Source organism: Misgurnus anguillicaudatus, chromosome 25 (assembly GCF_027580225.2).
Source record: "Misgurnus anguillicaudatus chromosome 25, ASM2758022v2, whole genome shotgun sequence".
Classification (NCBI taxonomy): Eukaryota; Metazoa; Chordata; class Actinopteri; order Cypriniformes; family Cobitidae; genus Misgurnus; species Misgurnus anguillicaudatus.
This window is the reverse complement of record NC_073361.2, coordinates 30,861,648-30,874,149: the sequence shown is the minus strand read 5'-3', so window position 1 is coordinate 30,874,149 and position 12,502 is coordinate 30,861,648. Positions and strand designations below refer to the sequence as shown.

General features: G+C 34.6%; 1 long non-coding RNA gene and 2 gene segments (V, D, J or C); 2 read left to right on the top strand and 1 right to left on the bottom strand.

Moving 5' to 3' along the window:
- Positions 1-2,378: 2,378 nt before the first annotated feature.
- On the top strand, positions 2,379-3,807 carry LOC141362135 (uncharacterized). Its single transcript, XR_012368123.1, has 3 exons — positions 2,379-2,668; positions 2,939-3,022; positions 3,116-3,807. It is a non-coding gene; the product is annotated as an uncharacterized lncRNA (long non-coding RNA).
- A 1,779-nt stretch (positions 3,808-5,586) lies between these two features.
- LOC129425548 (immunoglobulin kappa variable 1-39-like) lies at positions 5,587-6,269 on the bottom strand. The segment is given in 2 exon segments: positions 5,587-6,097; positions 6,202-6,269. Coding segments are annotated over 2 exon segments (378 nt in total).
- Positions 6,270-7,387: 1,118 nt separating this feature from the next.
- Positions 7,388-10,690, top strand: LOC129425769 (Ig lambda-2 chain C region-like). The segment is given in 3 exon segments: positions 7,388-7,393; positions 8,633-8,726; positions 10,240-10,690. Coding segments are annotated over 3 exon segments (420 nt in total).
- The last annotated feature ends 1,812 nt before the right edge of the window (positions 10,691-12,502 follow it).

Sequence of the window (12,502 nt, the reverse complement as noted above, 5' to 3'; positions counted from 1 at the left end):
TGATCTGACAAATAGTCAAAAGCGACTGAGAAAAGCTTATAATCTTTTTAGGAGCTGTGCATCAGGGCCCAAGTTCACAAAAATGAGCATTGAGTCATAATAACATTATAACCCCGCTTCATTTCACACTGAACATGTTTAACACGGCAATGTGCGGTTCACTCTGCTTCAAAGGAGGATTTTATAACCCTTTATTTCAGAGATAACACCACTTTTAAATTACAAACACTCCTTACCCCGGGGTAAAAGCAGTATTTAGAATGAAGATACCCCGGGGGTAAAGTGCATTTGTTATTTTTCATTTTAGTGTCTGTACGCTATCAAAAACCCCTGTAAACCTTTGTCTCACATATGAACCCATCCACTGATCATCAATGATAACATTTAAAGTTTGTCACTAGAGGTCAGTAAACAGCAGATAAACTCATCACTGATGACTATAACAGGACAGATAAGAGACAGATAATAAGAGTTTACAGTAATGATGAGATTCATTAGATGAGACTCATGTGAGAACTGTAAAGATGTGACAGCAGTTTCTGACCAGAAGCATCAGTCCACTGGTCTCAGATCAGATGTTAGGGTGATGATCAGGTGTGACTCTGAGAGATATTCAGTTTTCATGAGAAGAAATGAGAATCAGTCATGATGAAGCGCTTCATAAGATCTGTGATATTTGATCTGAGCTCTCTCCTGAAGATCAGTCCTGATGTCCTAACATTTTAGTGTTGAAGTGCTTCATTTATCAGTCTTATTAAAGGTGCAATTTGTAAGATATTTGCAGTAAAATGTCCAAAAACCACTAGGCCAGTGTTATATATTTTGTCTAGCTGATTACTATCAATATCTGTAATGTTTTCAACTACTTGTAAATCATGAGAAAATTTCCATTCAAAACATTGTTACGGGGCAGTGCAGTCTCCTGTCAATGAGGTTAATATCCATGTCACTCTTTGTCACCGCCTTTACTGACGTAAAAACCACATGACAACAGTGGTCGAGTTCGAAAAAAATAAAATGGCGGCCAAGGAAGCGGCTCGAACACAAATTTAGTGTAAATAAACGTATAATTTTCACTTTTTACACATTTTAATTGCATTTCTAGCGCGAAATTAGTATTGTAGTTTTCAAATATGTGATTAGTTATCACAAAGGCGCTCTCTGTTTATATTTCAAACACGCTGCCTTTGAAGTGCGTCTGAAAGTCTTTCTCTGAGCTGCCTTCATGCCTCTGAAGTCATTTCCTCATGAGGCAGCGAGGCAACGAGTCACTGCCTTGAGTTTTCGGACGCAGCCAGTGTCGTGGAAAATTGCGGAACTATACGTTAGCGCCTGTCGGGTTACGCGCTTGGTTATGGATTACTCTTTACCGTCTGCTGCTGGTTGTGTCAGCTCCGTAAGCGTACGGCCAACCAAACGACCCAAGAAGAGTTTGGAACAAAATGAGAGAAAGAATGAGGATCAATTTGGTGTTGCAATATCTGGATGGAGAGAGCTTCACGACAACATTTAACTAGACCGAGATTCTGATCCTGCTTGTGTTTTACGCGATGGGTGAGTTGTTTTGATTCGTAACCCTTCAAAAGACGTATGCTATTATATTAATCACAACATTAGTGTGTAGATTGTAATCAGCGCGTCTTCCCGCGGACGATATGCACATCAAAGGTATTGTACAGCAATATAAATGGTCATTTTAAGACACTAAACAATAAGATTTGTACTGTCAATACATTAGGTGAAAAATCATTGTAGATTGTAAGTTGAAAACTTAATTCTGTGCTGTGTTAACCATCGAATTTGGACTAATCCTGTAACATCTATGACTAACAATTTTGTTTTGAACATCACATATAAACTTACATAATGAAATAAACGATGTCATCAAACGCAACATTTATAAGACTTGATTACCTTATCCATCAACGTGATTTCTCGCTCGCGTCTGATTGATGGCCATCAGCGGTTGAGATAAAGACTACAAATCGCATAATTCCACGCTGCTTCAGAGCGTCATTAAACATTATGGGCCCTATTTTAACGATCTAAGCGCATTGTCTAAAGCGCACGGCGCAACGTCTAAATGGGCGTGTCCGAATCGAAAAGGGTTGGTCCTGTTGTAATGGGAGTATTTTGGGCGTAACATGCAATAAACCAATGAGAGTCACAGCTCTCATCCCCTTTAAAAGCCAGTTGTGCTGGCACAATGTCTAATCCCTATTTAGATGACGGACTTACTAAACTGAAAAACTAATCATAGGAGGAAGACCCCCAGTTTAAGATTAATGTTAAATAATTGTGTTGTTTTTCACTTGTATTTAAATTGTTATTTTTTTATTAAAACCTTTAAAACCTGTTTTCTTTTAAACAGCAAATTTAGCAGAGTTAAAATTATGGTGTTAATGGAAACATAAAGAGTTCGGAGTTAATTTAACACTGGATTGAGTTAAAACTATTTTATTTAACTCTATAAAAATAAAGAGTTGGTGTCAAAACAGAGTGTTACCACTTTTTTTTAAAAAATCAACTCCTACAGTGTTTTGTTAGTGGATTTTGTTAACTCCTAGGGTGTTAAATAGAGAAGACCTCCCACTTTTTACAGCACACACTGAACCGTGTTTTTGGATGATGCAGTTCAAGCAGAAGGTCATCTCTTTTACTGTAAATGGTAAGTAAATGTTCAATAAATAACATTTTGATAAATAATATTTGAGAGTTGTGAGGTGTTATGTTTTATATTGCTGTTAGTATCAAGTTTAACATTAAGAGTCATGTGTTATTGTCATTATATGAATGCAGCAGTTGAGTTTAGGTCTTAGCCTCAGATGGAGCAATTCATACTCATAATGTTTTTGGGTGTTTTTTTGTTGTTGTTTTTTTTGCTTTATATGCTGTTTAAGTTTAATATATATTTTTTTAAATCCATTAATGTGTGCAGGAGATTTGCTTTGGGGACTTTAGAGGAGCACAGAAATAGGCCTACATGAAAATTTCTTCAGACGAAGAGCAATTTTATAACAAAGTGAGTATTTTGTGCAAAACATAAATTGTTTTTTTGGATTTTGTATTGTTTTTAATACTGAATTTTTCCCTTTTATTTTTGTTTTATTAACAGAAAAGTTCAATATCCAGTCTGAAGGTCTGACCGTTGAGGATCATATCACCTCCTTACAGCTACTGGTTCATCATATTCTGCTGTTAATATGTGAAGACCAACATGGATTTTGGATTGAAATGAAGTCAAACTTGTTTGTATGAACTGAAGCATCCCATAAACTGTGTTTACTGTTGTTATACATTGGGAATGTGCTTTTTAGTTGTCTCGGATGTTAATATGTTAATTTAATGAACACTTAAATGCATGATACATTAAGGACAATTTTTCAGTCATAAATAAATGTTGATCAGATGACATTTAAAAAAAAATTATTAATAGTTTTAAAATGAGAATGATAGATTATACTGCTGTATTGTTACATTAAAAAAACTGTTTAAAATAAAGTTTTTTGTCCCAAAAGTACCTTAATATGCTTCTGTCTTTACATTTACCATATTAACACCATAGTATTAAAAAATATAACACTACATTGGAGTTAACAAATTACACAGAGGGAGTTAATTTTTAACAAATAAAAAATATTTAACACTGATTAGTGTAAATTTATAGTTAGATTTTTAACTCTGTATAGTGTCAATTGCTAACACTTTAAAAGAGTGAACATGCCAACACTTTCAAAAGTGTTAAAATAACTCTATTGGGAGTGGACCCCATGAGACACTTTTAAAGTGTTGAAATTAACCCTTATAGAGTTATTCTGAGGTTCCAGATTTTGCTGTGTAGTCATGGAAGTAAAAAAGCAGGCTTTTAATTGCTTTAAATGTATGGCTATCCAATATCATCAAAAAATAATTTACAAGTATGTAAGAAAAGGTTTGTACTCTAAAAATACTTTATTTGTAACAAACAGAAGATAAAGAATTTACAAACGGCTCTTTGCACGTTTCAGCACTTTGGACAGCAGGTTTATTTTAAGCAAAGAGTTTTTTCAAGCATTACTTAAAAAAAATTCTCATTCCACCATATCCACAGGTACAGCGTCATCATATACAATAAATCCGTGTGGTAGCATTAAAAAAAAAAAAACATTTAAAAACAGATGCATTTGTTTAAAGCAAAACATTTATTTACTTACCAGGCTGCAGGTGAAGCAGCTCTTTGTGCCTTCTAACGTTTCATAATTAGTCCTCATTTATGTCCAAGAGACTCAATAATAATCTTTTACATTCAATCCTTTAATCTTTCATATTTAAAAGAGTTTTTGTGCTGCTGCACATTCATGTACTATGTGATAAGCAAACCCGCATTGTAGTCCTGTTTATAGGCTCATATTGCTAATGCGCTCTTTAAATAACAAAAAAACATATTGCGCCCTTGACTTTAGATTTTAGACCAGGTTTTTGTTGGTCAATGGCGTAGTCTATTTTAGTTGCCTCAAAATAGCAACGAGCCAACAATGCGCCTGAACACACCTCGTTTACAGACCAGTGGCCAGTTGCATAAACATAGCCGTGACATTAAGACTGCGTCTTAAGAATGATTCTGACTAACTAGCAGTTAGTTAGGGCTAATCAGTCTTATTATTTGGATTTAAATTAGACCAATCTACCTTTCTATGTAACATCCTTAAAACAGTTATGATCAGTCTTGAAGAAAAAAAATCATGACTAACTTTAAAGACTAGTCTTAAAGTTTTATGCAACCGGCCACAGAACGCCCATGGGCACAAAAGCAGGCGCAAATGCATTTGCTATTTAAACAACGTGGCGCTAAACATGAAAATTATAATTGCGCAGGGTGGAAACTAGCGAAAGACACTTGCGTTGCGCACTGCACTGCATTGCGCCGGGTGTAAGATAGAGCCCTATATCATTGTTATTGATATGATCTGGCGCCATCTAGCGGTGCAGATAATACAAATTGCATCTTTAATCAAAAGCCCTTTTCTGAATTGTTAACCTTTAAAAATAGTTCAGAGTTGTTTAAAAACTTTGGAAAAGTTACATTTAGAGATGAAAGTAAACTAAAGCTGATGTGGTTTGAAGATATTAACAGGAGACAGAACTGAGAGGATCAGAATCACTCAACACTATCAATGCAAATCTGATTTTCACATCGCACATTTACTGTTTGTTTAAATGATGTGAACCTGAACACTTTCACTTCTTCTCAATGAAGACTTTTGTCAGTTATGAAGTTTTAAGGGAATTTCTTATGAACTGACAAGAACAGGACTGATGTTGTCCTCTTTCTTTATCAGAAATAAGCACACAAGAACATCTGAATGAAATTACAGCTACATGATATACTCTAAAAGTATGAATCATAATTATAAACTGATAGGCGACATCACATGTACATCATAAATCAGCCTCTCTTTATATGATTTATCCAATATGAACCAATAAGACCAATATGAACTGAGATCAGATCAAGTTGACACCGACCATCAGTTACTCCTGAAATATCAGAAACACCATGAGATGGATTTTTCTAATCATTGTTGTGTCTTTTCATGTGTGTGTGTATGTGTGTGTGTGTGTGTGTGTGTGTGTGTGTGTGTGTGTGTGTGTGTGTGTGTGTGTGTGTGTGTGTGTGTGTGTGTGTGTGTGTGTGTGTGTGTGTGTGTGTGTGTGTGTGTGTACAGCTGCAGTATCTGTCAGGTGTATCTGTGCAGTCAGACTGATGGAGGTTTTTGTACGACTCTTTATCACTGTGTGAACACATATTTACTGTTGATCCAGTGTAAACTCTGACAGTAATAATCTCCGTCATCTTCAGTCTGAACTTCACTGATGCTCAGAGTAAAATCTTTGTTTGATCCACTGCCACTGAATCTTGATGGAGTTCCTGACTGAAGGGTGTTTGTCAGATATATCAGGAGTTTAGGAGCTTCTCCAGGTTTCTGTAAGTACCAGTGCAGACTGGGTGTGCTATAGACTGTAGGAGAACTGAGTTTACAGTTCAGAGTAACAGAGTCTCCTTGTGCTGCAGTTTTCACTGAAGGACTTTGAGTTACTGTGATCTGTGATTTACACCCTGAAAGATAAATCATAAAAATCAAATGTAAACGTACAGTTTATGAAAATATTTATAAAAGTCATTTTTTTATATAAATAAGGTAAATGAATTTAAAAATCTACCTTGTATGGAGAATAAAAGTGTTGAGATGAAGATGATGGTGAAGGTCATTGTTGATGTTTAGTTTTGTTTAGTTGTTTAGTTGTGTTGTGTTGAGTTATGAAGTGTTAAACTCACAGCACTATAAACTCTCAGAGATCTGAAACATCTCATCTGATATGCAAACAGACTCACACTGATTTAAATATTTATCTCATGACATCACAACACAACTTTATACTTTACTGACTGTTTCTACATGTTTATGTTCATTGTTTTCAGATGAGATTTTATTATTTGTGGATACTTATATTTAATATTTTGATTAATTCTTGATGTGTAGATCATTAGATGATAACAGGAGGTGTTCAGCATTATTTACTGTATTACATGACACAATATCAAGAGTTATTTCTGAATGTAAACACAGTTTGATCGGTAGTGATGAGGGTGTAATATCAGTGTTAAACGTGTTTCATTTCTATTAAATTGTTTATTTTTATTCACAGTAATAATCAGAGTAAACTTGTGTGTCTGTAGTTCCTCTTTTACTGAAGGAGGTTTTTGTACGACTCTTTATCACTGTGTGAATGAATCATAATACTGTTGACAGTAATAATCTCCTGCATCTTCAGGCTGAACATCTCTAATATTCAGTTTGAAGTTTGTGCCTGATCTCTCATCAGTAAATCTCTCAGACACACCAGACACTCGGCTACCAACACTAGTGAAAAGAAGTTTGTGTGTTTTTCCGGGTGTCTGATGATACCAAGCTAAACTGGATTGAAAAGCAGAACTGCTGGATTTACAGATGAGAGAGACGCTTTCTCCTCCTGACACCATCTGAACTTTAGGACTCTGAGTGAGAATAATCTCACCAAAACAACCTGAAAAACAACACAAGCATCAGATCAGTGTTAGTCATCATGACACAAAGATGAATAAAGATTGAGATGCAGTCATTGAATGTGACCTGTAAGTGAAATGATCAGAGAACAGATGAGAGTTTGTGTTGTCATGTTTCCAGTGAATGATTGAGAAGTGAAGGAGCTGTGATGTCCTGACTGACTGATAGTCTGATCTTCTGCTCTCATCTGATCACAATCACACAAATTCAAATCTGTTTCCTCTTTCACTGACACTTACATTTACAAACTGAAGAAATCTCAATCAAATGACTGAAACATTTACATCTTTCTCAGATTTTAGATGAAAGTAACAAACAAACACTACAGTAGAGCTGTTTACAGTCTTTGTCTTCTTTATCTCACTGAATGATGAAAGTTTAGTGTTGAGTTTGTAAAGATTCACACATCGGCCCAATGACAGAGTCGTCTCTATTAACTTAGACAAACACATAAAACAATTGTGTATAAAATTCTGCTTACTGAAATATTCAGAGTTTATTTTTTCTTATAAACACAAATACACACTGAAGAAATGAGTCATTCAATTTACTCCATTTTTTAAGATAGCTGGTCGCAATCAATTTATTTGCTACATTTATTAAGCTACATTTAAACAAACAAACAAAAAATAACAAAACAAAACAAAAATTTTTTGTTTAAATGTAGCTTAAATAAATTGATTGCGACCACTTACCTTAAAACTATTGAGTAAATTGAAAGAATTTTTTTCTGTGCAGTTCTTTAAATCATATTTAATTGGTTTGGTTCTCTTGATCTGAAGGGACACTGAACTGTTTGAGATAACATGAGTAGATTTTTCTCTTAAATTAACCCTTTAGTTACTCGAGGTGTTGAATGTGTTTAGTAGACTTTCAGTGATCTGAACTGCAGGAGAAGAGAAGACACACAGATCAGATCCTGAATATCAGTAACAGATAGAGACATCTGATGTTTTATTACTTTGGGTTTGTTTGTGAACATCATACTTTTAGCAAAGCTGTAAGACAAGTTTCATCTGTTTGTGGATTTTGTCATATAGACGTTTCATCGGACGCACGTGCACTGACGCAATTCACGTCTGGATCCGAACTTTACTTCCGGTTTTGATTTTTTTTATGGTCTGACTAGTTGCTAACTGATCTCTTGAAGAAACGCCTCTTTGAAAATAACAAATGTTTTGGTTTCCTAATTTATGTGTTGTTGTTTTTTTTGCTTGTTATATAAATAAACTACATTTAAAGAACTTTGTTGTTATTTATTCTTAGCAGAGTTTACCGGAAGTTACGTGCGGACCACAACAGCCGCTTGTTTATGTTGTTACTGCTGAAACCATCTATACAAGAATTTATATAGATACAAGAATCCTCAGATCATCTAAACAACTTCTGTAGTGAAGAAACTCATCAGATGATGATTTAATAAAATAATATAGTTTTAATAAGATGAGTAATTAAAGAGATTTCAAACCTTTTCAGAAATATTTGATCATATCAGAGCTCAATTCATAAAGAGTTTAATCATTGTGTTAAATGTGTTTGTTATAAAGTTAGTGAAGCGTTCAGAGGTTTTTGTACAGCTGCTCAGTTTATTTCTATCACTGTGGTACACATTCGGCACCGGCACAAGACTGGAAGTCGGCAGTAAGTACAAAAATTATATAATAACTTTGTTTAAATTGTTTTTATAGCATGCAGTTATATTATGTAGCATTTCTTTCTTTCTATTTATTATTTTTAATTCTCAGTAAGAGCGTTTTTATATAAATTGAGATTTCTTTTGAAGACTGCGTGTAATTCAGTGATATAAACATAATGTTGTTTAAATGCTCACGAGAGGAAAAATCAAACACTTCAGTATTAAAATTATTATCATGCAGAATTAAATGTGTTATTTTTTTAAATTAAAGCTAAGCAAGTTTACTGATATAACACATTTCATGCACAGAGATAATAAACTCTTTATCTTATATGTTTAATGTTTATGGGTTTTAAAATGAATTGTGTTGTATTATGAGACTTTTTTTTCTAGTCTGAAGTCATTGTGTCTTGACGATAAATTTGCTGAATTTAAAGAAGAAGGTCAAATCTTAATTTATTTGTCTTTATTAACACATTTTGAGATTCAAGTGTCTGCTACTTTAATTTTTGTTGTGTGGCGCGCAGACTCACTTCATATAAACACGTGTTAACAGAAGACATCTTGTGTCTCCGTACTGACCAAATAAATTCAGTATTAATTTTAAAGTGAACTTCATAAATAACTACAAGCTCAGATAGAAATAGATAGAAATTAAAAACATCAATCGAGGAACTGTAAGAGATACAAGTAACTTTATAAGATTTATAAATGATTATTGTTATATTGTTAATTATATTGATTTGTTGATTTATCAGATCTTCAGAGTGGCTTTGATGTTTCCACAAATAAAAGTGTCAGCGCATAACAAAACAACAAGAGATGAAACTGCGATTAAACCGCTTATCACAGAACGCCGCGCAAGCGCAGTGAGACCCGATTGAATATTTACACAAACTTCTGTTACAAACCTTTATAAGATTCAGTATGATAGGATAAAATCATATTAAACATATTTTACATTAAACATATTTTTACATTTTACATGAAAATACCACTGACAATAAATTATTACATTTTTGCACTGTAAAACAATCTTTGCTGCCTTAAATAATAATAAAAAAAAAATATGTTGACAAGAGATGAGTTACTACAACTTATAAAAGAAAGTTGACATGAAGTTATAACAACTCATCTTTAGTCAAGATAAATAATAGTACATTGAAATGACTTGTAAATCTGAGTTGATTCAACAAAAAAAAATTTAAAATGTGTTTGCGAGATGTTTTAATATGAAGTGATTTATAATGCAGTCAAGATATTGTACAGATTTTGGGAATCAAACTCATGACCTTGTTGTTGCTGCCACTTCAGTCACAGGAAACAAATATTCATATAAAATATTGTTTTATTATTACTGTGTTTGTGTTATAATAAGTGTAGTGCATTAACAGAGTAAATGATATTAACTGATGACATGATATTAAACTCAAAAACAGAAGATATATTTTATTATGGATGTATTATGATTTATTTTTAATCTCTTGATCTTTTTCTCTGTGTATCTGTGTATGTCAGGTTTAACTCGTCCTAAAGTGATCATCCTGCCGCCGTCCAGTGAAGAGATTTCCATCAAGAAGACAGCAACAGTGATGTGTGTGGCCAGCAATGGTTTCCCTTCAGACTGGAGTCTGAGCTGGAAAGTGAATGGGAAGATGTCAGGATCTCAGGAGAACAGAGCTGGAGTCCTACAGAAAGACGGCGGTCTGTACAGCTGGAGCAGCAGTCTGACTCTCACTGAACAAGAATGGATCAACAGAGACTCAGTGATCTGTGAGATCAGTCGGGAAGGTCAGACAGTCACTGGAGAAGTGAAGAAAGATCTGTGTTCTGAGTAGATCCTCTCTTCTTCTCATCTCTTCTTCTCATTCATGTCTCACATCAACAGTGAACAACTATTCATACAACACTCTGTCTCTCTGCTTTATTCATTCTGTCTGCTTTTAATAAATGTCAATAAAGAGAAGTAACATTATATTCTCTTGATTTCTTTTGTCTCTTTTATAAATGTGTTGATACTTCAGGAGTTCACACATCTCACATTTATAAATAAACTTCACTCAATGAAGCATGAAGACACCTGCAGATAAACTGACACAAGACCAGAAAGACAAACCAGCAACCACTTACATTTGATCTTATGAATGTCATGAATATTAAAACAGAAGACATACTGTGAGAAAAGATAATAAAACATCATTATAAATGAGTTTTTATTTGACTAGTTTTAGTGTTTGTTGATTGTATTGGAGGAAGATCAAACTCTTGTGTATGAACATCTGCTCTGTTCTGAGAGGAACTGAATCTCTTCATCCTGAAGATACAAATATGAGTTGAACTCTCAGTTTCACTCTTTATTCTCTGAAATGAGACGCTGATGAGTTTAACTGATGGATGAAGAAATGAGCTTTGATCAGATTCAACACTTCACAATGATTCCGATCTCAGAAGTCAGATTAATATATTGAATATTTAGAGAAGATCAAATGAAGAAATGTTGTAACCTGCACTTAAACATTCAAGATTTATTTCTCACATTCACACAGATATATAAATACACAACTATAGCAGTGAAATCTGATAAACTCTCTATACGTCTGTGTAAAAGTGCGTGTGTGTGTACCTGGTAATTATCACGTTGTTGGGACCAATTTTGTTGGGACATTTTGACGTCCCCATGAGGAAACAAGCTTATAAATCAAATAAAATGATGTTTATTGAAAATGTGAAGTAGCAAAGGGGTTTCTGTGATGGTTTGGGTTAGGGAATAGAGGGGGAATAGAATATACAGTTTGTATGGTATAAAATGCATTACGTCTATGGATGTCCCCACAAAACATGGAAACCAGAATGTGTGCGTGTGCGTGTGTGTGTGCGTGTGTGTGTGTGTGTGCGTGTGTGTGTGTGTGTGTGTGTGTGTGTGCAGCTGCAGTATCTGTCAGGTGTATCTGTGCAGTCTGACTGAAGGAGGTTTTTGTACGACTCTTTATCACTGTGTGAACACACCACCACTGTGATAATGTAGTGGAGGACTTTTATTATGCTATTATTTTCATATTATTCATCCTATTTTTCATTTTTTAATTACAATCATAAGCTCATAAATTGTGATTCATATGGAGATCATCTTTTTCTGCTAACGTACAGAATTATGCTCTTTCTGTCTTTTGAGCAAAGTAAGGACTTAAACATCATGTACTGAGAACAAGACATACGTTTTGTGATTTCACTAGATTTGTGTTTAACTGTTTATGTTCTTAATCACTGACAGCTGAAGGCTATCTTCTAAATGACGTAGAAACGGATGATTGTACGTATTTCAGCATCTTACTATAAATGTGTGTTCAACCTTGTGATCGGGGCTCTTGGGTTTAGACTTCTAGCACCAGGGAGTGAGAGCCTATTCTGCAGAATATATAAAATTCAGACAAAGAAAATTCTGTCGACAGTGTGTCTGTGTGATCCTTGACTTTGACTCTTAGTGAGTATTATTTGATGCGGCTAAAATTCCACGACAATAATGGCGACGAGGATGGGATTCCACAGCTGAAGACTCCAGAAGGTTTGGGAGAGACTGACTGATCACCCCTGAGACGAGAGGTCTCGGGCTCCGTACCCCAGGCCTAAGGGAAGGGAGAGTCTCAACCATTTCTGGAGTCAAAGCTGACGGAATCTGGAAAAGAACCGTTGTGGTGGCATCTGAATAGATAATACGGTAAGCGTTATTTCGTTCATGACCATGGGTCAGGGTAATTCGAAAGGGAGTACAAAGTCAATGGAT